The sequence below is a fragment of the Caretta caretta genome, chromosome 11, assembly GCF_965140235.1.
Source record: "Caretta caretta isolate rCarCar2 chromosome 11, rCarCar1.hap1, whole genome shotgun sequence".
Lineage (NCBI taxonomy): Eukaryota > Metazoa > Chordata > Testudines > Cheloniidae > Caretta > Caretta caretta.
Window position 1 is genome coordinate 53,501,789 of NC_134216.1, and position 23,773 is coordinate 53,525,561.

General features: G+C 40.8%; 1 protein-coding gene across 4 annotated transcripts in view; it reads left to right on the forward strand.

Annotated features, from left to right (window-relative positions):
- MYO1B (myosin IB) overlaps positions 1–23,773 on the forward strand; it is a 185,630-nt gene that overhangs the window by 151,102 nt on the left and 10,755 nt on the right. Inside the window, exons 21-30 of one of the 4 annotated variants that reach the window (XM_048869682.2) lie at positions 2,257–2,325; positions 4,976–5,062; positions 5,349–5,435; positions 8,307–8,393; positions 11,895–11,969; positions 12,351–12,485; positions 13,666–13,772; positions 18,066–18,198; positions 19,103–19,255; positions 20,500–20,627. In XM_048869682.2, the coding sequence (XP_048725639.1) occupies positions 2,257–2,325; positions 4,976–5,062; positions 5,349–5,435; positions 8,307–8,393; positions 11,895–11,969; positions 12,351–12,485; positions 13,666–13,772; positions 18,066–18,198; positions 19,103–19,255; positions 20,500–20,627 (1,061 nt within the window). The remainder of the gene's footprint in view (positions 1–2,256; positions 2,326–4,975; positions 5,063–5,348; positions 5,436–8,306; positions 8,394–11,894; positions 11,970–12,350; positions 12,486–13,665; positions 13,773–18,065; positions 18,199–19,102; positions 19,256–20,499; positions 20,628–23,773) is intronic. The other 3 variants (XM_048869686.2, XM_048869684.2, XM_048869687.2) reach the window with 3 other exon arrangements.

The window sequence follows — 23,773 nt, forward strand, 5'->3', positions numbered from 1 at the left end:
TATTAGTACTTAATGATTCTTCTTCTTTGTTATCAGCCTTGGTGAAAGTGATGCAACTATTCAATTTTATGTCTGTATTTTGGCACCAAAAATATCCACCAAGTAAACTGAGTTAAATAGGCTCACGATGAAGTACATGATCTGTGTGAAAAGGATTGTCAAGGTGTCCTGGTTAGTTCAACCGTTTGGAGACGGGATTTCCCAGCACTAATGGTGGGACCTCTCAATAGTTCAACAGACTCAAGCATTGGGCGAAACTTTGTAGCATGTACCAACGGGCAACCAATGCATACAAAAGTTTAGTAATGTGTATGTTTACTGTATGTGAAATTCTATCATTATAAGATGTTTTTTGTCTTTTGCCTTATTTGAAGCCTTTAAATTTGAGGCACAAGAATGCTTGGGAGGGTCCCAATGATTTATCTTATTAGGTACAACTCGTAAAGACTTGTGTTTAAATGGTTCTTACTAATATAGTTCTAAGACTGTTTCAAATTTTGTTGTAGACAGGATCTTCCACATCATTATGAATTGAACTTAAATGATGTATAGTTTTCAATCTTTTTTCCAGTTAGTAAGAGAAGTTTTTAATTTCCTTTTTTAAAGAAATATACATTATCAAGACTTATGAAAGGCCAAGAGACGGTTTGATGAAATAGCATATCATACTGAAAGAGAGCTCCCCTTAAATAAATGTTACGATATTGTTAAATTAGCGTATCTCAGATGATGTATGGTTTTTGATAATCTTCTACGTGGCCTTGAAATCCTTTAGTATTCAATTCAATTGAACATGGAGGTCAGTCAAAGATTAACTTGTCTTGGAAATTAGAAAATATGTGGCTATTTATATCTCAAAATAACTCATTTACTGTCTTGTTACCACTGTAAAAATTCATTTCCAATACAAACTTGTCCAGTTTAATTCACTCCTTTTCTTCAGCCAACATTAGGATTGGATTGCATTACAGCTATGTATCTACATTACTGAGTATACCAGTGGAGCTTTAATGGTTTAAAAATAGAGTTGTCAAATACATAATTTGCAGGCCTGTTGATATAAGAAAATGAGAACAAATGAAAACCAACATTTGACCTGACCAAACCTGTATGAACATTAGGAAGAATATTTCCTAACCTGTAGAGCTCTATTGGTTTTCTGAAAACGTATAGCAGTTATTTTGTTAGAATGGGCAGTCATTTGGCTCCTTGAAGTGCCCAAAAAATTACCTGGGGGAAAATCCTGCCCCTCTTTTTTTAATATAAAGAGCACTCTTGCATCAGAACTAATGTGATTTGAGGCACAGAGAGGGTCAGGGTTTGGGAGGCTGAATAAGGGCGTGCATCCCCTGGCTGAGTAAAGCTCTGTGACAATTCCCTGTGCTTAAGGTCTGGCGAGGGGATCGGCTGTTTCACAGAACCAAACCCTCCCATCACAAAGTGTTGTCTGTGAGAGGGTTGTGGGGAGGAGGTTGAAGCTACAGTAGTGGCCATGGAATGGCTCCTTAGTTTTGCGGCATCTGAGGGAGGGCTTCTGACACCCATATCCACACCCACCCCTCAGCAGAGCTGACCAGCACAGTTTTTTCAGACTGGGTGCTGAGCTGAGTATTTGGCCCTTCATGTTGCATTGCTGAACCTTCAGCCTGTTGCTGATAGGGTATTAAATTAACCAGCAGCTTACTAGAAAAATAAGGATCTTATTGACCTTAAGAGGAAAATGTTCTACAGTTCAGGAAATTGTCATGAGGGTGTACATCAAACTGACTTAGGTGGATAGCATTCCAGTTCGGCTTTCAACAAACTATCTTTTATAAGCTATTATCAGTACCGATACTATAAGAGGGCAGTGGGTGTGAAGAACAACAGAAGCCTTATGATTGTCAATGGCAAGCTCAGCTGACAAACTGGAGCAAAGCGTTTGTGACAATCTGAACTATTTTGTTGGTGGGAAAGACAACAAAACAGTGGCTGTTCATATTTAATTCACATAACTTTCCTCTGTTGGCCAGAAAGTTAGTCTTTCTTTGTGTATAAAGTGGCCCTGTCTGTGTGTTTGTTTCCTCTTGAGTTAGATGTGAAATCCACACCCTCATTTGTGTGTTCAGAAATTAATCCACTCTTCTCCATTACTTTTTTTGATTCAATTGCATATGAATATATTTGTTAGATGTTACCAAAGAGTGTTTTGATGTAAAGCAGTTTTAAAACTATGACTTTCTCTGCTGAACTATATTTATTGATTTTTTAATACAGCAACAAAAGAAGTATCAGAGGATAAAGAGTTCGGCCATTGTAGTACAGTCTTACATCAGAGGATGGAAGGTGAGTTTGACATCACTGAGCAGCGACTGCCTTGGGTTCTGCTAGCCTAGGCTAATAAAATCTGAGGATGTTGGGCTCAGTTGAGGAGAGATGAGTGTAAGTAGCAGATTCACTCTCTGATTTAGAGACTTTCAAATCACAGACAAAACTGAACACAGTTTATGGGTTTGCCAGGTCCTGGGTCAGATTGTCCTGAATTCAGTCATCTGTGCCTCCTGGGGATGTGGGAATGCTCTTGATACAGTATACTTGGCCCTTGGAGAGAGAGTGTCTCATTACCCCACCCTGTCTTCACCCCCAACTTGTGGCATTGCCTCTCTTCAAAGAATCCTGTCCACTGCTCTTGAAGGAAGAATTGTGACCATGACAGAGACTACAAGGAGCAAGGTGGTAAAAGGAGAGAAAAATGAGATTTCCTTAGTGCTCAGACAGGGACTGGAGGATATCTAAAATCTTACACGTAAAACCTAGTTTCAGGAAAGGGGTGAGCCCACTTTTTATCTTGTGGGGAAAAAATCTTGGCATCTTAGTACTGTTATATCCCTCACAAACTAAACTCTTTGTGTACTACAAGAGTAGTCCTAACATTTATGCTATTGCCTGTCCCAAAAGAATTGAGAACATTAAATTATTATTTATGCAAACTCAGGTTAATAGTGGTTTGGCAACCCAGATATAACTTTGGTTCTTTATATTTACGTAGCTGGTCCATTCCATATGAGGTGTCTGTGCTTGCCACATGCACCTGTGCTGGAAGTTTTTCCCTTAGCAGTATCCGTAGGGGACTGGTTCTGGTGCCCTCTGGAGTGGCACCTGCATGGTGTGTTATAAGGGGAACCACTGGCTCCCGCTACCCTCAGTTCCTTCTTGCTGCCAGTGACGGTGCTGGAAGTCTGCTGCTTCAGCTAGCGTTGTTTCGTTCTGTTCTTGCAAACTTTGAAAACCTGCAAAATAATTGTATATAGTTAGTAGTTTCTTAGTTAAACCCTTAGTAGTAGTTCTCTACTCTTCGTTAGTCCCAAACGGGACTCAGCTGGGGGATTGGGCATGCCCTGGTCCCCAGGCTTTAAGCCCTGCAATCGCTGTAAACGGCCTATGCCCGTCAGCAATCCACATACCAGCTGCTTAAGATCCTTAGGCGAGGGGCACATAAATCATAAGTGCCATACCTGCTAGTCCTTTAAACCTAGGATGAAGAAGGAGCACGATATCTGTCTAAGAGCGCTCCTGATAGAGTCGGCACTCACTCCGGCGCCAGAGCAGTGGTCCGACTCTGCACCGAGCACCATGGCCTCCGTGTGCAGTGCTCCACACACAGTGGCACGGTCTGCGAGCTGGCACCGTTCTCCCTCCACGGCCCTGGTCATGAAGCCGAAGAAGAATGTGAAGGGATGATCTACCTCCCGCAAGGGAAAGGAGAAGGCTGGGGGCGAGCCACGACCCATGCTGGGCAGCTCAGCGCCCCCTTCCCGGGCCCCAGCTCAAGTCGAGCGGTGCGGCGCATCCTGTACTTCGCCTGGGACTCCAGATAGCGGTGCAGGCCCCAGCAAGCTTCAGGTGCCATTGACGCCCGAAGCCCTTCAAGCAGCTCAAGAGATCCTGACGCTGCCCACATTCGCTCCAGCAATACCCCGGTCTCGAGGAAAACCTGATTTGGGACCTATGCTTTTTTCCCCACCTCAGTGGCACTGTTCCCCATTGAGAGAGACGTTGTGCCATCGGTCGCCTGTGCGAAGCTGTCATGCCTCGGGACTTGAGAGGCAGGCTCAGTGGAGCCCTCTTTGGTCCCTGCACTGGGGGCACTGATCGAAGGATTCCAAGTGTTCCTCGCCGGTGGATTGGCACAGACACTCTGGGGCATGTGCCGCCCAGCAAGATATCCGGGACTGGTCCTCACCATCTCCTAGGGCCCAGTACCAATCAGGGAGCAGAGGCCACTAATCGCCCAGCCGTCGTCGCCCGTCTCCTAGGAGATTTCCCTTCTTAGGAGGTTCCTCCCAGCACCTGGCCTGTAGTGGCTCCCAGTCCTGTTTGACGTCCTGTGTCCGATACAGATCCGCTGAACGCCGTCTAGCTCTGAAACCCCAAACAAGACACCTGACTCGCTTGGACGGGTCGGCTTTGGGTCGCAGCAACCAGCACCAGTCGGACAGGAGCCATCCCCCCGCCCATTCCTGGTCACCCAGTACCAACCGCTCCACTTACAGTCCGGCACAGAGCGATGTTCCCTGACTGCGGGACAAGCCCCGGTACCTATGGTGATGACAGCATCGACGGCACTGAAACCGGTTCCATGGCCCCAAGCGCAGTGGCTGGCGCCATGATACCCATGGAACCCTTGGGTGTTCACCCAGCCTTCCCAGGCTGCCCAATCGGTGTCGGGAGCCTGGGAGAGGCCAGTGGCCTTGGTATCCCATCCCCCTGCAGTGCTCGAGGCTTTGGGGGGTAAGCACAAGACCCATCCTCTCAGATCTGCATGTTGTTCTGTGTGTGCATCTGCAAAATTTGAGGGTGTTTTGGGTTTTTTTTGTTTTGTTTTGTTTTCCTCCCTCTCAGATTTGAACTAGAAAGGCACAGTAGGGTGTAAATCCTTTTGAAATTAAGTTTGGGTTAGAAATAAGACTATTTTTTTTCTTTTGATTGATCACAGGCTCGAAAACTTCTCCGAGAACTTAAGCATCAGAAGCGCTGTAAGGAAGCAGCCACAACCATTGCAGCTTATTGGCATGGTACCCAGGTAAGAAAATGCCAGAAAACATTCAGTGTTTCAAAGCCAGTGTGTGGAGCAAAAGTCCTCCAGAAAAGAGAGAGAGAAATGTTTTGAATGGCTTAAATTACTTAACTTCCATTTCTCTTCGCTGCAAACATTTTAACTGTTGCAATCTGGAAAGCCAGGACATGCTTTTATATTTACAGTTTTGTAGTGACTGGTTTCTTTCTTTCTCTCTCTCTCCCCATTGGGACCTGCAGTAACCTCTTCTGCCCTAAACTTTTTCTATAACCCATTTTCAAATACACCACAGGCGCGAAGGGAACTGAGACGACTGAAGGAGGAGGCTAGAAATAAACATGCTATTGCTGTTGTTTGGGCTTACTGGCTTGGATATAAGGTACTTCATGCACATGTTCCATGATTCCTTCATTACCCAACAACACCCAACTTTAATCAGTAGTAAATAGCGAGGATTAATAACTAATACAAGTGACCTAGTAGATACTAAAGCATGATCCTTGATTTTTCCCATTTCTATTTATGCCACACTTAATAAACCTGACAGCATCCTAAATGTTTGTCTTGTATATTAGAAAATTCTAAGCATGCCCAGCCAAATAGTACTGATTGCTTACTAACAATTCATTAGACTAGATTAAAAATGATTAGACTACAGTAAGGTCAAGTTAGAAAATGCATTTGAACTAAATGTAAATGTTTCACACATGTGTTTTTCTGTTAAGTGCTTGCAGTGGTACACGTCTAGATTCCTTTTAATTGGATTGTATATTCTGTGACCTAAATTAAACAGGCTCCTTTTCAATTCAAAATAGTACATTTTAAAAGTGTAAACAACTTTTTATTTATAATTTGTACAAAATCTGAAATCAGTTTTGATTGTTTCTTTGGTTGTGTAGGAGAAGTCCAGTATTGCAAATTAAGTACAATATTATGACCCAAATTTTAGGAGAAAACGATGTTAGCATGCAGTTCTCAATTTATGGCCCTAGAAAAATCCCAGGAATTCCAGCATCAGCTGTTTGTTTTCAGAAGCGAAGTCCCACTAAAAGATTCTCGCTAATCGCAGGCTGCAGTTTTGGGTTATATGAACATTTGAAATGTTGTACTCTAGGGAATAATGTTGAAACAATTGTTTCAATTAACAAAAACTCTTTGACTTAGAATATTTTATTCAGTCAATTAAAATTTTAATATAGCCCAATTATTATTTGGATCCCGCTTTATATATGCTATCAAAACACCTTGCGAGTTAAATGAAGAAAGAAATATCTCTGATTCTAGTAGCATGCTAAAATACAGTAGAAGTACAATGCTGAACTTGATCTTAGCCATTTTATTTTGTCAAAGAAATAAATCTCTTTGAATGGAAAGGTAACCCTGGGAATCAACATATAAACATCCACAGAATTTAGCTTATAAGAGATCTTTTTATTTCTAGTTTGATCTTCAGGTGTCAGAATAAACTGTTAAAAAGCTGTCATTATCAGACACAGTTTTTTTCTCTATTTATTTTATGTAAAGATGAAGTCTCACTATCTTGTCCTAACTAGGGTAGTATAAATTATATATATATATATAAATATAAAAATCATGTTTGTTTATGGTGCTTGGTATCAACATATAAAACAATTGGTTAAATTGTTAATGCCTTAGTGATAGGTCCCTCATGCAAAGTAATAGCTCAGTAGCAGTATTGGCAAAACTGATGTAAAGATGGATTTTTCTATTAAAAAAGGACATGACAAACAAAAATGCAACATAAATTCTATATTACAGTACTTAATTAAGATATATTGCATATTGGTTTATATCGTTATTGTACATTTTAGTTGGGGTTTTTTTTTTTGGTTAAACATGAGTCAAATGTATTTAAATAAAAATGTGCCTACCATGCCCTCAGACATAAACTTAATAGTAACCAATCTAATTTGGCTCATCAGGGTTATAAGAAATTTTCAGTATCTGGCAACTTCCTGTTATCTTAGGAAACTCTCTCTTTTCCTAAGAGGGAAATTAAAGCAAAAGCTTCAGGATCCATCTATCTCCAGTGATTATTTTAATACTTTTTTAATTTTTTTCAAAAACTGTAGAAATGTAACTCAAATTCCTTCCTCTTCAAAATTCAAGCAGATATTGACTATGCAGTGTCTTTAGCATTAGCATGTCATAGGCTGAGAACTTGAATTTGTGTATCATCTCAAATGAACTAAAATGTATCCTTTATAAAGGCTTAAATTAATGGAGAATAGCCTTTATTGTTAAATTGGAAGAGTATCCAAAGAGTGCAACTGGCAAAGTTGGGTGAGGATTCACAGTTTCTTCAGTATACTTGGCAAGATATGAATACTGCAAGTACATAGCTATAACTACTATTACTGGTATGTCCTTTCCAAGCCAGTTGAAGCTACTTATTTGCTGGTCTTGTGTCTTTAAATAACTGAACAAATAAATTTACTAATACCTTCTGAAATGTAAAAAGTGTAACTTAACAGAATATCACATCTTTATGTATAGTACCTTGGAATTTTGGTTGCCTAAACAAAGACTGTAGATGAAATTTATGTATCTGTCTCCTTGTTTTGCATGTGATGAAGTCATGCTTTTTGGTGATATGACATCACCAATGTCTTCATCGTGTGGAGAATCAGAAAGAGATCATTTGCCAGACTGGAGAAAAATATATACTGGAATCTTAACTAAACCCCAGAAACGAAAGTTCTAAATAGTGTGTAAAATTGTGTGAGAAGGATTCTTTTATTTAAAGTTGTGACTAGGATCAAAAATAATTGTTAGAATTAATTGTTAGAGTTAATCATACGATGCTGAGGCACTTGTCATTGGAGGAGTTGAGTGTATAGTGTGACTTCAATTCTTCACTTTCATAAATATCACTTTGGTCTTGTAACTGGAGGGAAAGCTTTCCATTAAAATCAAGTATCAGACACTCAACATTGATGATTTGCAGACACACATGGCAGACATTACACAAATGTTCATAGCAAATAATGGAGCCTGTGTAATTCTTACCTTTTGTATTAGTGAAGCAGTTTAGAGGCTTGTATTGACCACATTTGTGCCTTAACACCATTTCCACACTGACACATTGGGTTTTAATGGTTATACGCTATTCTTCCATCTTTCTATATCTTATTCATAAATCAGCTGTTCTGTCTGGGAGGATCTTTTTCCTGGTGATTGTGCTATCTGCATCGGGCTGTCTCTTTTATTCACTATCTAAACATTTTAGGCTCGAAGGGAATTGAAACGCTTGAAGGACGAGGCTAGGCGTAAGCATGCTGTTGCAGTCATTTGGGCTTACTGGCTTGGACTGAAGGTACTTTCTCAACCACTCCCTTGTGTCAACAATGAACTCAATAAAGCGTGGCATCTACTAACACATAATAAACTATTAATTGTGTGGGATCACTAGCGAGCATGATACTAGTTTTGCTTAGTTTTGTCATGGACTTTTTTATTGAAAAATCCTTAATCTGAAAATGTCTGTTAAATGAGACATTTGTAAACTTTTTAATAATATTGTTACATTTACAGCTGTCTTTAATCTGAAGATATTCCTTGTCTTATCAGAAGTTTCAATTTTCAAGTGGAAGATAAAATGCCAAAAATGTTTTTAATTAAAGGGACACTATCATGGTTGTTAACTTAAAATTTGACCTACATTGGCAAGGATCCCATCTGGAAAGATTACAAACAAGTATTTTCTTTTCCTGACCTATTCTTGTTACAGTGGGAAGCAGGGTGTGACTATTTGACGTCATTGCTGCTCATTTTAGACCTACTGATGTATATGGGATGGCCAAAGTGTGACTTAGAGTTAAGCACAGTGTCCAGTCACTTTCCTTTGAGTTGTTTTGATGCTGTGACATCTATTCAGTGGAGGCCAGGCCTTCTTAGAAAAGTCAAATGATTACAGTCTGTCCATTTTTTTCTATATCCCTCTACATTGAGGATTGGTTGGCAAAAGAAAATACATTTGCAATCTGTAAAGTGTAGTTCTGTTCTGTAAATAGACTGTGAAAATGGCATCTTATGGGCCTCCATGTTTGTGTCACAGTACTTGCATATCACCTTTTGCTTCATTTACAAGAAAAAAGTTTTCAGCTGCTATCCTTGAGCATTTAGATCTGAGAGACCAAATGAGTGTTTTTTGGCTTGATCGTCATCACCACTAATAGAGATGCTCTGGGCCAAACCGGGATTATCCAAGTGTAAATGGGGACAGAATTTGGCTCTACAGTTGAAACTTTACTGACAGTTCTGTTGATGATGTATAAGTCATAACTCTTCAGAGGTGTTCTATTGCATGCTAACATGGATAAAATGTAGTGAAAACATATTGTCACTAAATTAAATGTGACTCAATATACATATGGGAAGGAGAACAGGGGATATGAAGGTGCCATTTTTAAGAAGTCACTCTTCAGATTAGAATCATGCTTTACTGCTGTCAAAGTAGGTCAGTTTTTATGATTAGAAACCAAGAAAATGTCCGTTCTAAGAAGTCAAGAACACTGCTGTATTTTGAGCATTATTTTTTAAAGGAAAACTAACTTTAATAAAGCCAAAACCTTGAACATGTTATACAGCAAGGACATGCCTTTGTCTGTATATGCTATGGTTTTGAAGGTTTTATTTCTAGCAGAAATGGACTCATGTAAAGCACACAATTCTTTGGAATATGAATGCACACTGTGAGTTCCATGGCAAGATCCTAGCTATGTATAATCATTTCTATGTCAATGCTGTGTGATTTGTTTGCCTGGTTAGATACTGTGTGATTTGTTTGCCTGTTTTCTTCCAACATGTTTGTGGAGGGAAGCTTTTGAGTTAATAGCTGTTAAATCAAAGCACTTCAACCTATTTGAATCATGATCATTAGTATTTTGAAAAATAAAGCTGCATCAAGATTTCTAAATTTATTTTTGATTTATATTTCTGTTTATAGTAAATAAATGGGATTTTAATAGTATGTACAGTACTTCCCAGATTTGGGGTTCTCTAGTACTGATCTGCCAAGGAATTATGTTGTTGCTGGCTTTCCTATTGTGCCAGGAGAGAGAGAGAGTGAGTGAGTGTGTGTGTGTGTGTGTGTTGCAGTATTCTCATTAAAAACTAAGCTCACACAGACTGCTGCTCATGAAGAGTAATAACAACTTTGTTTTTAAGGAGTACCAGTGAGAACTTGGTGAGATATGGGACCCGTATATTACAAGGAAGTCACCTTTTTAATATTTTTCAGTGAATATTGTCAGACTGGGATTGAAGGTGTTAATCTGTTTATTGGTGGATAATATCCATTGCTAACGTGCTGATAGTGGTTGTGTGCTAATTAAGAGAGGGCTAAACTTTAACAGCATAAGGAAGATATAGATTTTACTGAAAATTTCTGCAATTCATTAAAAAAAACCCTTGTAAAAGTCAACATCTGAAAACTCAAACATTTTTCTTATTAACTGAAGAGGAAAAGAAAAATGTGAACAGAGAAAGTTTGGTGAGAATGAAGCACTTTAAATATTGTTAATGCTGTTAACGTATCTCAGTAATGTGTGATTAATGTGTGTGTTTTCCCCCCTAATGTTGGTTTTTTTCATGAGAACATTTGAGAAATTCTTCTTTTCAAAATGGTGGCTTAGAGAAGAGCTGTGTGAGACGCTTGGGATGGGAGCAAGGGCTGGTGGCACAGGGCTATGTGAACCTTTTGTGTTTTGACTAATGGGGGTTTTCACCTGCTGGCTTTCACTTTGGTTTTGGTTCAGATGAATCGAAGAACACTATGCGAAATTCACCAAAACCACTGAGCTTGCTGTGTGGAAAAGTATGCAAGACCATAGCCGTTTTCCCTGATTTTCACTAAAAACTTTAACAGGTTTGCTTCTAACTCAGCCAAGGCATGCAAAAAAGTTAATGAATTTCAGCTAACTTGTCGTGAATTTTGGGCATTTCACAAAAGTCCAAATAAGGTGTGTTGTCTCAATTTTGGTTTCAAGTGTGTAATAGTTGGAGAGGTTAGATACCATGGTAGTGGTAATACCAGAGGTAGGTAGAAATTTCTCTGTTTTCTACCTTAGAGTTGCTTTAAAAATCATGTATGTAAAGTAGTATCAGAAATCTTCTCTAAAAGTGGCTTTTAATGATTACTGATGATTTGTTCTGCTAAATTTTATTTCATGTGTCTGACCCTAAGCAAAATTAATCTATTTTCTCTGCTTCTTTCAGTCATCAGTAGCTCATTTTCTTGATATTTTTCTAAGAGCACTTGTATGAAAAATTTGATGTACAGAACTTTTCTTCTGATTTCACTTTCTTAATATTTATCATTATCTCTGTTTATTTAGGTTTATAAAATACACACATCAAAAAACCTCCAAGTGCATGTACAGAAAAAAATCCTCCCATCAATTAAAAAAATAATTCACAAATCAACCCAGTGGCAATTACGATTCAATAAAATCCTTATCACTAAAAGAGCTTCACTCTCTTTATCCCAGGCTTACAGCAAAAAAGCTGTGGAAATATTCTCAATATGCGATCAACTTGATCATATTTGACAGTTGTAAAGATAATGGAAAGTCCTCTTTTTTTTTTTTTTTTTAACCGTATCACTTTTAATGTAGTTCTTTGCAGCTTTAGGCAACTCTGGTCTTTGTGACCTATTTCCCACATCTTGAGTGTGCTTGATTCTTCTGTGGTTTCCATTGGCCACACTTGTAACTTCATATTTCACTTTCTTAATGTGTACAATGCTTTGTTAAAACCATTCATGGATAAATATTAATTATACATATTCACTCTGAAGGCCTGTTTAATGTTTCAGGTCCGTAGAGAATACAGGAAATTCTTCCGAGCCAATGCTGGAAGGAAAATTTATGAATTTACACTTCAGAAAATTGTAAGTACCTATGTACTTTATAAGTTAATGTAAAATTTTGTTTTCTAGCATAGCCAGAAGTGTTAGCTGCGAGGGCCTTAATAATATTTGTAAAGGAGTCATCATACTGTACAGGTGATAGCATGACTATTGAGTTCTTTCTGTTGTAAAGAAGGAATAGTCACATGTTTTGAAGTTAAGGGCATGGGCAGCCTACACCTAAAGCAGCATCAGCATTTCTCAATAAATTTAGCCTCCCAAACTTGTGAGCAGGCTTAATAAGCGTGGGAGTTGCAGTTGAATAACAACACTTACTATTGAAGAGCACCTGTCATTTCTAGCTTGTTTTAATAGCTTTACTGGTTGAGATTAATAAAACATCTTGCTTCAAATTTATCACAGATGCAAAAGTACTTCTTGGAAATGAAGAATAAGATGCCTTCTTTATCACCAATAGACAAAAACTGGCCAGCAAGGCCTTACCTCTTCTTGGATTCAACTCACAAGGAAATGAAGAGGATTTTCCACTTGTGGAGGGTAGGGAACATTTTGATCATATGATTTGAGTGCCTCAGTTTTGTTCATGGAGGATGTATTTTTAGGAAATATTTACTACAGTGTTGTCCACTAATTTTTTTGCATAAGCTGTTTGTTTTTATCATTCTATTTGGCCTTCCAGACATAACCATACATTATCTAGTCCTTTCGGTGGTTGGGGAAAAAAAGAGCAAAGTGTATTGCTTCCCCTCTCCCCCCCCCCCCCAGCTCTTAATTTAATATGAAGTGAATATGCTTAATTGGTAGCTTATAATACTTATGTTCATATCCAGAACTGGTGTTTGCTCAGTCTAACAGTGGAAATACTCAGTGGAATATTATGCATGTGAACTGTGGTTAGCTGAAATTTGTTTTGGACCCGTTAATGGAGAAAATGGCTAGAATCTATTTAAGTGCTGCCGAGACACTTGGTGAGCACTCAGCATCCGTGATGATCTCTTTGCAACTATGCCATTTCCTGCAAATTGTCAGGGACAAAGATTCTCTTGTTGTAACTTTTTAACATGGTAAATTGGGAACATGCTGAATTCTGCAAACAGATCTAAATTCTTCAGCTACACTTTGATAGTTCTGTATATTTATGTATGTGTATTAATAGCTATTGGTAATTATTTGATGTTGTTTATATTCTGAATTGTGTTTGCTTTCAGAAAGTTGAGTTAATGCTGAAATTAGGGGGCCCCCACTCAAAGCACCTCCAGGATAAAACATTTACAACAATACAGTTCTGCCTGCTAAAAGGAACAGCCGGATCCTGATTATTGTATTAATTATGTAAAGTGGCTGTGTTGTGGTACATCATAGCAAAAAACCACACCTGTGAAGTGTTGTTCTTGTGAACTGCTACAGAGGAGTACTGTGGGATTTTAGCTGACAGTACAGTCAGCTAACTATATATACTTAAATGAAATACTTTCTTTGAAATCATCTCTAATGTGTCTAATATAATTCAGAGGTGTGTAGAGCAGGCAAAGGCTGAAGGGCCTCAGCTAGTGGTTGCTGTGTTACCATGGCATGTCGGATGGAGTTGAGTCACTCCAGAAATATACTAAGAATGTGTATCTTAAGCAATAAGTGGATAGTGATCAGTGATGGCTGCTGCATTAAAGCAGATTTCCAAGATTGATTTATGATTCCTCTAAAATGTCATGTTTTGTAGTGTAAAAAGTACAGAGACCAGTTCACAGATCAACAGAAGCTTATATATGAAGAAAAACTGGAAGCCAGTGAACTTTTTAAGGACAAGAAGGCTTTATATCCTGCCAGGTAATGAGTTATTCTGGTACCACTGCTCACAGTGTAAAACAAAAATAATCTGCACCCTTACATAGATTTAGGGAGTTAAAAAACAACGCCTTGTTTATTTTAACCAGGAGAAACTGCTAGTTGTGGACTTTTTTTGTGGACCAATTTGCCCATCCTACATGCCTTGAGAAATTTTTGTTTCTGGATTACTGGCTTGATCAAATCATGGAGGTGTCATAGCTTATTTTGTCAGTCCTACACAGTGAAATCAACTTGCTTTAAATTAAATGTTAAACTGCTGACTTTTGATCGTGTTCTGTTAGAATCATTATACCCAGAAACTGCCACCAGTTTTGTCATTGTAAACACTGAGGACTGTTTTCATGTGCCAAGACCCCAAATATAGCAGAAAGGATGTTTCTTTGAATAATAAACATGTAGCGAACCTGCACAGGAGAATGGATGCCTCCTTCTCTTGCCTTGCTGATCTGGAAGTGAGTGCCACAGAACAAGGTGAAGGGGTGGAATTAAGTCTCACTCACAAATGAGGAAAAGGCCAGGGAACCCACACTCTGCACGAAGCTAAGTAGCCTACATCCCACATGAGAGAGAGCAACCAATGGAGTCCACTGCTCCCTCCCCCCATCCCCCGCAATATCCAGCGTGGCTTGACTACTCCAAATCTGAGCGTCCAATACACATTGGAGCTAAGGATCCCATCTCCCAGCCCTGCTGTAACACGGTGCAGATTTATTATGATTAATTATTTGTATTACCCTAGCATGAAAGAGTATCTGTCATGGACCAGGAGCTGACTGTTCTAGGTTCTGTACAAATACTAAATAAAAAAGATGGTCACTGCCCCAGGTAGCTTACAATCTAAGTGTAAGAGAAGGGACAGCAGATAGATAGATCCAGGGGAGAGTACAAGGAAACAAGGAGGCAGTATTGGTCAGCTTGGTAAGCAGTGGTCCTCAGCACACTAGCAGCATAACTGTTAAGTTTTTTGGAGGCGTCACGGCAAAGGAGTGTTTGAAGGAGGTGGCTTTGTGAATGTTTACAGGGATCTCCTTCCCAGCATGTGGGGCAGCAGGACAGAGCACAAAAGTGGTTGTCTGAAAATGTAACAAGTAGGGGATGGAGGCTGGCATCATGGTCTGCTCAGAGACAGGCATCAACCTTTAGATAGTGAATGAGAGATGACAGGGAAGGTGGGTATCCACACTTGAGTCATGCGGGAGTGGCATTCCAGTACTTCCTCTGGTCCTGGGCCAGGTGGCTCCTTTCCGTCTCTGGCTGCAGGCTGTCAACTGAGCTTGCAGGTGGGAGGTTGGGCACTCAGCATGAAGGGAGCCAGGGTGCTGCAACCAGGACTGGGCAGGGGAGCTCAGGGGGTGGAGCTGCTGGGAGCCTGAGGTGGAATGAGAGCCAGGCGATGTTGGGAGTTGGTCAGCAGAGTCTCCACAGGGAGCAGGTGCTGGGCATACGTAGGAGAGATATCTCTTGTGGAAACTGACACGTTAGCAAGAGAAGAGGAGATATCTGGGGGGGGAGGTGGAGAAGGAGATAGGACAGGCTCTGCAGGGAGTTACCCCTGCTCCCCAAACTTCCCCCATTGCCCCTATCTTCCTCCCAGTTCCCCCCAATAGCTCCCTGCACCCCATTGCTCACTCTTGGGGCCTCCCACTGCCCTGCATTCTGGCTTTTAATTAATTTATTTATTTTAGGACTCTTGTTCTGGTGGGGATCGGTTGTGAAGGGCCTTGAAAGTAAAGACAAGTGGCTTATGTCTGAGGCAGCAAAGAAGGGACTAGCCAGTGGAGGGCTGCAAAGAGAGGAGTAGCAAGGGCAAAGAGACATGCAAGGGAAATGATCTTTGCAGCAGCATGTAGGCCTTTCTCACTTGTTCAGGATTTGGACAATAAGAAGCAAACAAAAATACTTGCTGCTAGCAGATTTGCTGTGGTCATTATTTAAGCTTAATTGATTCCAAAATATTAATGAAATAAGTGAGCAGTATTGGAATGTGAGGACTAGGCAGTTTTGCAGTTAAGCCTGTTAAGAAATACCTTTAAATAATGAAACTTGTAAAGCTTTTTATCTTCCCAAGGCCACGTTTGTTTGGTAATTATTTCTATTCCAGAGATTCTGTCTACTCAGTGATAGTGTCTAGGCTGGCTAAAACCTTACATATCTCTACAAATACTCTTATCAGTATTTCAGACAGGTAGAGGCCTGAAAATATCAGGGAATTTCTGATGCGTCTCCAGTTGGTGCTATCTGCCCAGTTAACGTTGCTCAAGTAATTGCAAGAATGGCTACATTTTTCCTTGGGCTGCATATTTATGTCATGTGTAGTAAAGCTGATAAAAATCAGTTTTGGAGATCTTCAAAGAAGCTTAATTGAAATTTAAGCTTAAGTCACGACTGGTGCTGAGAAACTAGACGTTCAGTTTTCAGGGGAAACAAACCTTGTGGAGTGTCGTTATTTTTTGTATAAATGTAGCTTGTGTTAGACTGTTCTCTCCAGCCTGCTAGTCAGAATCTGAATGTGGAGAGATTTCTTGTTTGAGCAATGGGTAATTGATTAAATGAAAGCCAATACCCATTATAATTAAATCTTCAACTCTTGGTTCAGCCAGAATCCATATTTTCAACCAAAATGTTTCCTAAATTCAGAATGAAATGAAACCACACTGTTTAAAGACTTACAAAACATTTTCAGCTAATTTGTTTAAGTGTGGCAGCAGAGAGGGAGATGCTAGTGTTTCTTGAAAACTTATTTGGCTAAATATACTGTCGTGCAGCATTGTTGCCTGAAGCAGGGCTTGAAAATATTATCCAGTACTTACTATCTTAAGAACCTAGACCGATTAAGTCCACTAGCCAGGGTGAGAAAATTTGGTCTTCGAAGGCTCCCAAATTGACACTACCTGCATTTTAGAGGCATACAACAGTTGTGTATTAATGGGTAAGGTTATCAGCAGCCAACAACTTTATATTTAATACATTTAAAAATATGTTAATTATGACATCTCTCTTGCTTTTCTTATACTTCCTTTCCATCCCAGGCTTTGCTCAGTCTTTCTCCTTTCTTTCATATAATAGATCCTGGAATATCTTTTTCTTCATTGTATTTGTGTCTCTACCAGCTCTTTCTATTTTTCTTAACTCTTTTTGATCTCCTCCTCTATAGTTTTTTGTTTTTGTTTTTTTAATGGAGGCTTCCATATTTCTGTGAGGGTGCTGTCCCCTGGATCTTGGTTGGCGCATCCATTTTTTTTATGTCTGCCTCCAGCCAATAGACATCTGCCTGTGGAACTCCAGAATCCCTTTTGTGCTGCAGGAAGGAAGAAGCAGTGTTCGCTGTATCTCTGATGTGGTGCTTCTCATGTAGAAACAGCTCAAGACTGAAGAGTGCAGTATTATGCATTAAAATGTACAGTTGAGGTTTTAGAGTAACAGCCGTGTTAGTCTGTATTCGCAAAAAGAAAAGGAGTACTTGTGGCACCTTAGAGACTAACCAATTTATTTGAGCATGAGCTTTCGTGAGCTACAGCTCACTTCATCGGATGCATACCGTGGAAACTGCAGCAGACTTTATATATACACAGAGAATATGAAACAATACCTCCTCCCACCCCACTGTCCTGCTGGTAGTAGCTTATCTAAAGTGATCATCAGGTGGGCCATTTCCAGCACAAATCCAGGTTTTCTCACCCTCCACCCCCCCACACAAATTCACTCTCCTGCTGGTGCTAGCCCATCCAAAGTGACAACTCTTTACATAATCAAGTCGGGCTATTTCCTGCATAAATCCAGGTTTTCTCACATCCCCCGCACCCCCATACACACACAAACTCACTCTCCTGCTGGTAATAGCTCATCTAAACTGACCAGGTTTTGGAAGTCTGTATGCTGTCAGATAGGACTAAGTAGGAGATAAATCCAAATCTGACGTATATTCAGGGAGAAATTTGCAAAGGCACAGAGGACTGGAAGGCACCCAACTCCCATGAAAATCAGTGGGAGTTGAATGCCTAACAAATTTCTTTAGGCCCCTGGGAAAATATCTACCTAAGTGCTGAGACTGGGATATTTTATATATTCTTGTGTTAAACGTTGTGCAATTAACAAAGGTCTATGGTGGGGAAGTATATGCAAGTAAATACAATACCCATGAATAAGGTATTTGGGACAGCCATTGGTACCAATGCAAAGCCTGCACCAGAATGTGACAGTTCTGGGATTTTTACTTGTGCCCAAAGGTCAAACTTAACTTGAGTGTTTCTGTATTGTTTTGTCCTTCCATAGTGTTGGGCAACCATTCCAGGGGGCTTACCTGGAAATCAGCAAGAACCCCAAGTACAAAAGACTCAAAGATGCCGTGGAAGAAAAGATCATTATTGCTGAAGTTGTGAATAAAATCAATAGAGCTAATGGGAAGGTAATAAAATGGCACTGTTTAATCCCAAAGGGCATTCTGATGTGATAGGTCTTGTTGTAAATTAACATATAGGGCAATTTTATTTTTCCCCTCAATGGTTCTGAAGGTACTAAAATGCTTATTTATTCAGTTTTCCCATCTGTAAAATGGGAATAGTGATGCTTACCTCTATTGTAAAGCACTTTGAGATCTATTGATGAAAAGTGCTGTATAAGAGGCAGGTATTATTTATTAATTGATGGTAATTTCTTTCATAACTGTTTTTATTAAATTATCCATTTTACACGGTGGAAGTGTGGAATTCTTTTAGGATAAGTATATTTCTAATTTCCAAAAAATGTTGGTATTTAGAAAAATTAATGCTTAGCTGCGTATTAGGAGAATAGTTCTGTGAGATGGTAGTGGAGGACAACATAGTATTTAAAATACATAAGCATTTTGGTACATATAGTATGTGTGCACACAAATATATATACTTGATACTGCATTTATTCTGCACTCAAAATTTACGTTGATTTCAATGGACATTTGCAGTGCACAAGGAACGAAGAATCAGGGTCATTCTCATTTATAGATGTATTCTGACTTTCCATTTTCAGATTGTACATCTATAAACTTACAATTAAAAACATTGTGTTTGTACATGTAAGCATAGGGGGCAAAATGAAGAACTGGGGATGCATTAGGCTTCTGGATCCATAAGGCAGTTAAATAAAGGTGACCACATTTTCAGAGACGTTGATCAAACTGCAGCTCTCGCTGAGCTTAAGACACTCAGGTTTGAAAATTTGAGCCACAGTTCTTAGTTGTATGAACTGTTTGTTTTCTTAATGGTTACTGTGTTGTAGAGTCTTCCTCTCTGTGTGTTTGAATAGATAATGTTTTTCATTTTCTCATTTTACAGTGTGCATCCAGGATTTTCTTGCTAACAAAAAATAATGTCCTCCTTGCTGATCAAAAGTCTGGACATATCAAGTCAGAGGTCCCTCTGGGTGATGTTACTAAAGTGTCCATGAGCTCTCAAAATGATGGCTTTTTTGCTGTGCACCTCAAAGAGGTAGAGTTTAAATCTGTAATAAATTATCAAGCAAATTTATACTGTATGAGAAGAAATTATTTTAAAACATTAATTCTTGTGTTGCTAGCGTGTAAGGTTAAAAAAGCTGTCTAAACCTTTCCCACACCTATGAAGTGGTAGGTTTAAGATTACTAAAGACCATGTAGTGGAACTGTTAAATAATGGGTGACAATTCACTTGTGAAAATGAGACCTAGTGATTTGCTTCAGCCTTTTCAGGATTAGACTTTTTCCATTTGTGAAATGGCCCTTTAGTCTGGTTTTTATTCATAGTGAAAACTTGTCTTTAGCTTTTTAACCCCTCCTATAGTTTTCCCTGACTCTTCAGTGTAACTGAAGTATAACGAACAGATTAGTAAATATGTTTCTGCTCTTTAGGGAAAGTGGGAAGTTAGATTAAATATCATCCCCTTTTTTTCTTCTGAATAAACTTATTAGCTTCTATACCTAGGCTTCTAAAAACTCTTCGATAATATTTTTACCACATTTTTATTGTTCACTTCATCTTACTCCCTGCGTTCATCATCACTAACTTTACCATTCATCCACTCGATGGCAGCTCAAAGAAATTTACATTATTATATCACTAATTTAGTTACCAATCTAAAAGAATCTACAGGTACTTTTGTTTCTCTTCACTGTTTGTAGAACCCTCTTAAAAATCTATTCTGTCAGCGTTTTTCTTAAATGGAGCTGATAGCCTAGCTGTTTTGTTGAACAAATTCCATTTATATAGTGCCCTGTCATGCCAGAACATCTTTTTCTGTGCGCTAGTATCAACAATTGGTTTCAGTTCCTGATATAGTGTGAATTGCTGTGATGTAGCCAGCAGAGGGAGACTAAAACAGTGCATTTCTGTAGGATCTATAAAGTTTAGTGGCTTTCCTTTGGGCTGAGGGGGAATTTACCTTGATATTTAGAATCCCACGGAGCTTTCTCATCAGATTCTAACAGGTTTAAAATTGGGTCATATATGAAGTCCAAAACTTGAACGGTGTTCCTTTTTAACTTAGAAGTCAAAATACTGGTGACAGGAAACCTCCTTGCTACTCTGTCTTGCCCAGTGGTGTGCTTTACTGGTATTTGATCCTTATGTTTTGCATTTTGGGGGGTGGCATAGGAAGGAGGGGGTCTAAAGTCTGCTTACCTATATATATATAAAATGCTACAGGATTCCTCTGAGTGTATTTGTGGGGATACTAACGACATTTCTTTCTGTTTCAGGGCTCAGGAGCAGCTGGTAAAGGGGATTTCCTGTTCAGCAGTGATCACCTTATTGAAATGGCCACCAAGCTTTACCGCACCACTCTCAGCCAGACCAAACAGAAGCTCAACATCGAGATTTCTGATGAGTATGTTTATTTTTTGCTTGTTTTTAAAAGGACATTTCCTTCAGTGCAGCATGCTGATAGGTTCATCAGTCAAAAAATCTAACCTTGGATAAACAAAAGGGCATTGTGTAACTGGGATTTTTTTTCTGATGACAGAAAAATAACTTGTAATGAGGAATTCCAGTTTTCTGTTTCTATCTGTGCTCATTTCCAGTATTCGTTTTTGGCTATTTTAGAGCCTTGAAACTCAGCAGAGAAATTCTTTGTTTTTTAGGTTTGTTTGAAATGAGACTGTATACGTTTGAGCAGAAATCATATTTCATTATCAGTGAAATTAAATAAACACAAATTCAATGTAAAACCATCTTTTACTTGTATACATTTGTTTTCACACTGTGTGTAACCCACATACATAAGCAGCGTTACATGCTGCTACTCTGTGTGACCAAATAGTGAATCATGGAGAACATGAGCAGAAAACGATACAGGCTGCAATTGACAGAAACAAAACGTTAAAAGGATGTCAGTTCATCTGAAAGATCCTCTACTTTCTTTTCAGTGTATGTTGCTTAAAATTCCTGTTGATGTTTAATGAGTTGTTTGTGGCTTAAGCAGAAAACTGGAATCTCCAATTATAAATTGTGTCCATTGGGTTCTGTTTCATGTTTTGGTCTCTTTAGTAAGATTCAGATTATCAATGTTATTAGAGTAAAGTTATTATTATCAATGCATAGAGTAAAGTTGCCCTGTAAATTAGCTTTTACTGATTAAGTGCAAGGTCTGTTAAGAAATAGACCACCAACTGTTTTCGGACTTAGGGCCTGATTCTGCCACATTTGCTCATGTGGCGTAGAAACATACTCTGAGTAATGCCACTGATTACAGTGGGACTGCTCATAGAGTAAGGTACTGTTCCTTTTGAATAAAGGAGGCAGAATCTGTGCTTTTTTCTTCAAGTGGTGTCCCTGTGGGTGCTCCACTTCAGGTATCTGTGTGTCCAGGCACCATTGATCGGAGATCTTTGGAAGCAGTGCCCGGTCGGGACGTGCGTGTGCAGTTGGTGTCTTGTGGCGTCTTTGGAGTCTGTTTGGCGTGCGTGCGTTTCAACCCCCTGAGTTCCTTCTCAACTGTCCTTGGCTGAAGATGGAACTCGGAGAAGTGCTGAACCTCTTCCCCATTTTGAAAGAAAATTAGTTTTAGTTAGATAAAACCTTCCCTGTTACTACCCTACCTTTAGACGGTTGCATAGACCTCACTAAAAACAAAACAACCTCCCCCCCCACCCCTCAAAACAAAACACCTAGTTTTTCTTAACCCCTCTTCCCCCTTTGGGAGTGAACCCCACTAAGGTCTCATTCTTAGACCTTCTTCAGTGGGCCACATTAAAGATGCCGGGGTTTCCTGGTTTAAAAAATGCGACTCTTGCAAGGACCCCATACCACGCTCGGACGGACAATCCTGGTGTGTCAAATGCATCGGTGAGACGCACGTCCCACCTAAGAGCATCCACTGCAATCCTCTAAAAACCAGAACTTGCTGCGACCGAGACCTGCTTTTAAAGATGATTCTTCTGGAGAAATCCCTCCAACCTGATTTGGAGACGGGCAGAACAAAACCCTCTCCTAGGTGCTCTCTGACCAGTTTGGAACCGACCAAGAGCATGGCTCCACCATCTCACGAGAAGAGGAAGAGAGCCTCAACCTCCACAAACAGAGAACTGGGCACAAACAAACGGTCCCCAGCAAGGTCCTTGCCAGCAGTCCAGCTGCCTCAAGGGTCAGCACCTGCGACATTCCCGACACCTCTGGCACTGGGCATATGGTGCAGAAAAGTAAGGCATCAAGACCGCATCATGGCCAGGTCTCCTCCTCAGCACTGGCATCCGCGCCGGAGTCGGCACCGTCTGCTCACAGAGCCCCGGCACCGACAACGCCATTGGCACGGCACCGACACACCATCCGGCACCGGCTGCTGGTGCTGCCATGGGGCCACCGGCAGCAGCCAAGACCAAAGACAAACAGCTTAAACCAGGGGTGGGCAAACATTTTGGCCCGAAGGCCACATCAGGGTTACGAAAATGTATGGAGGGCCAGGTAGGGAAGGCTGTGCCTCCCCAAACAGCCTGGCCCCCGCCCCCTGACTGCCCCCCTCAGAATTCCCGACCCATTCAACCCCCACCCCCCCGCTACTTTTCTCCTGACCAACCCCTCCCGGAACCTCCCACCCCTAACTGCCCCCCCCGGGACCCCACCCCCTATCCAACCCCCCCTTCTCCTTGTCTCCTGACCAACCCCTCCTGGAACCTCCCGCCCCTAACCGCCCGCCCTGGGACCCCACCCACTATCCAATCCCCCCTGCTCCCTGTCCCCTGAGTGCCCCAACCCCTGTCCACACCCCCACCCCCTCAGAGGCCCCCTGGGACTCCCATGCCTATCCAACCCCTCCTCTTCCCCATCCCCTGACCACCCTCCGCCCCCGAGCCTCCGCCCAATCCAACTGCTCCCTGTCCCCTGACTGCCCCCAGGAACCCCCTGCCCTATATCCAATTCCTCCACTCCCCACCCCCTTACCATGCCAGAGCCAGCCACGCCGCCACGCTGCCCGGCAGGAGCTCGCCACCTGGCGGAACCTGCCACACTGCCCAGAAGGGGTGGCAGGCCAGCCAGGAGCTCAGGGGCCAGGCAGGATGGTTCCACGGTTTTCCCACCTCTGGCTTAAACCAACGGCTTCTGACTAAATCCTCGGTGCTGCATGCTCCGGTGCAGATGCAATTTCTAACACATCAAGACATCTCAGTGGATTCGCATCTACTCAGTACTCAGGGCTCACCCTTGATCCAGCCATCCTCTCCAACTGAACGCTCTGTCTTCACAAACGACGATAATGATGATCACAGAGGTGCAGTCTTTTCTCCACCTGACTCTCTCTTCCACCACAACAAAGACCACCTCACAGGAACATGCATCAGAAGGACCAACCCCAATTCCCATGGTTTGCTCCACCAAGGACGGGACCTCAACTACCATGCTCCATGCAATGGGCACCGTGGGACCCATGGGCACCCTATAAGGCCCACTATTCCTGCACCTCCTCACCCCATAGAGCACAGATCCACTCTCCAGCTGGATCCCCAATGCCATGCACGTCGAGAACCCTTGAGGATCCAC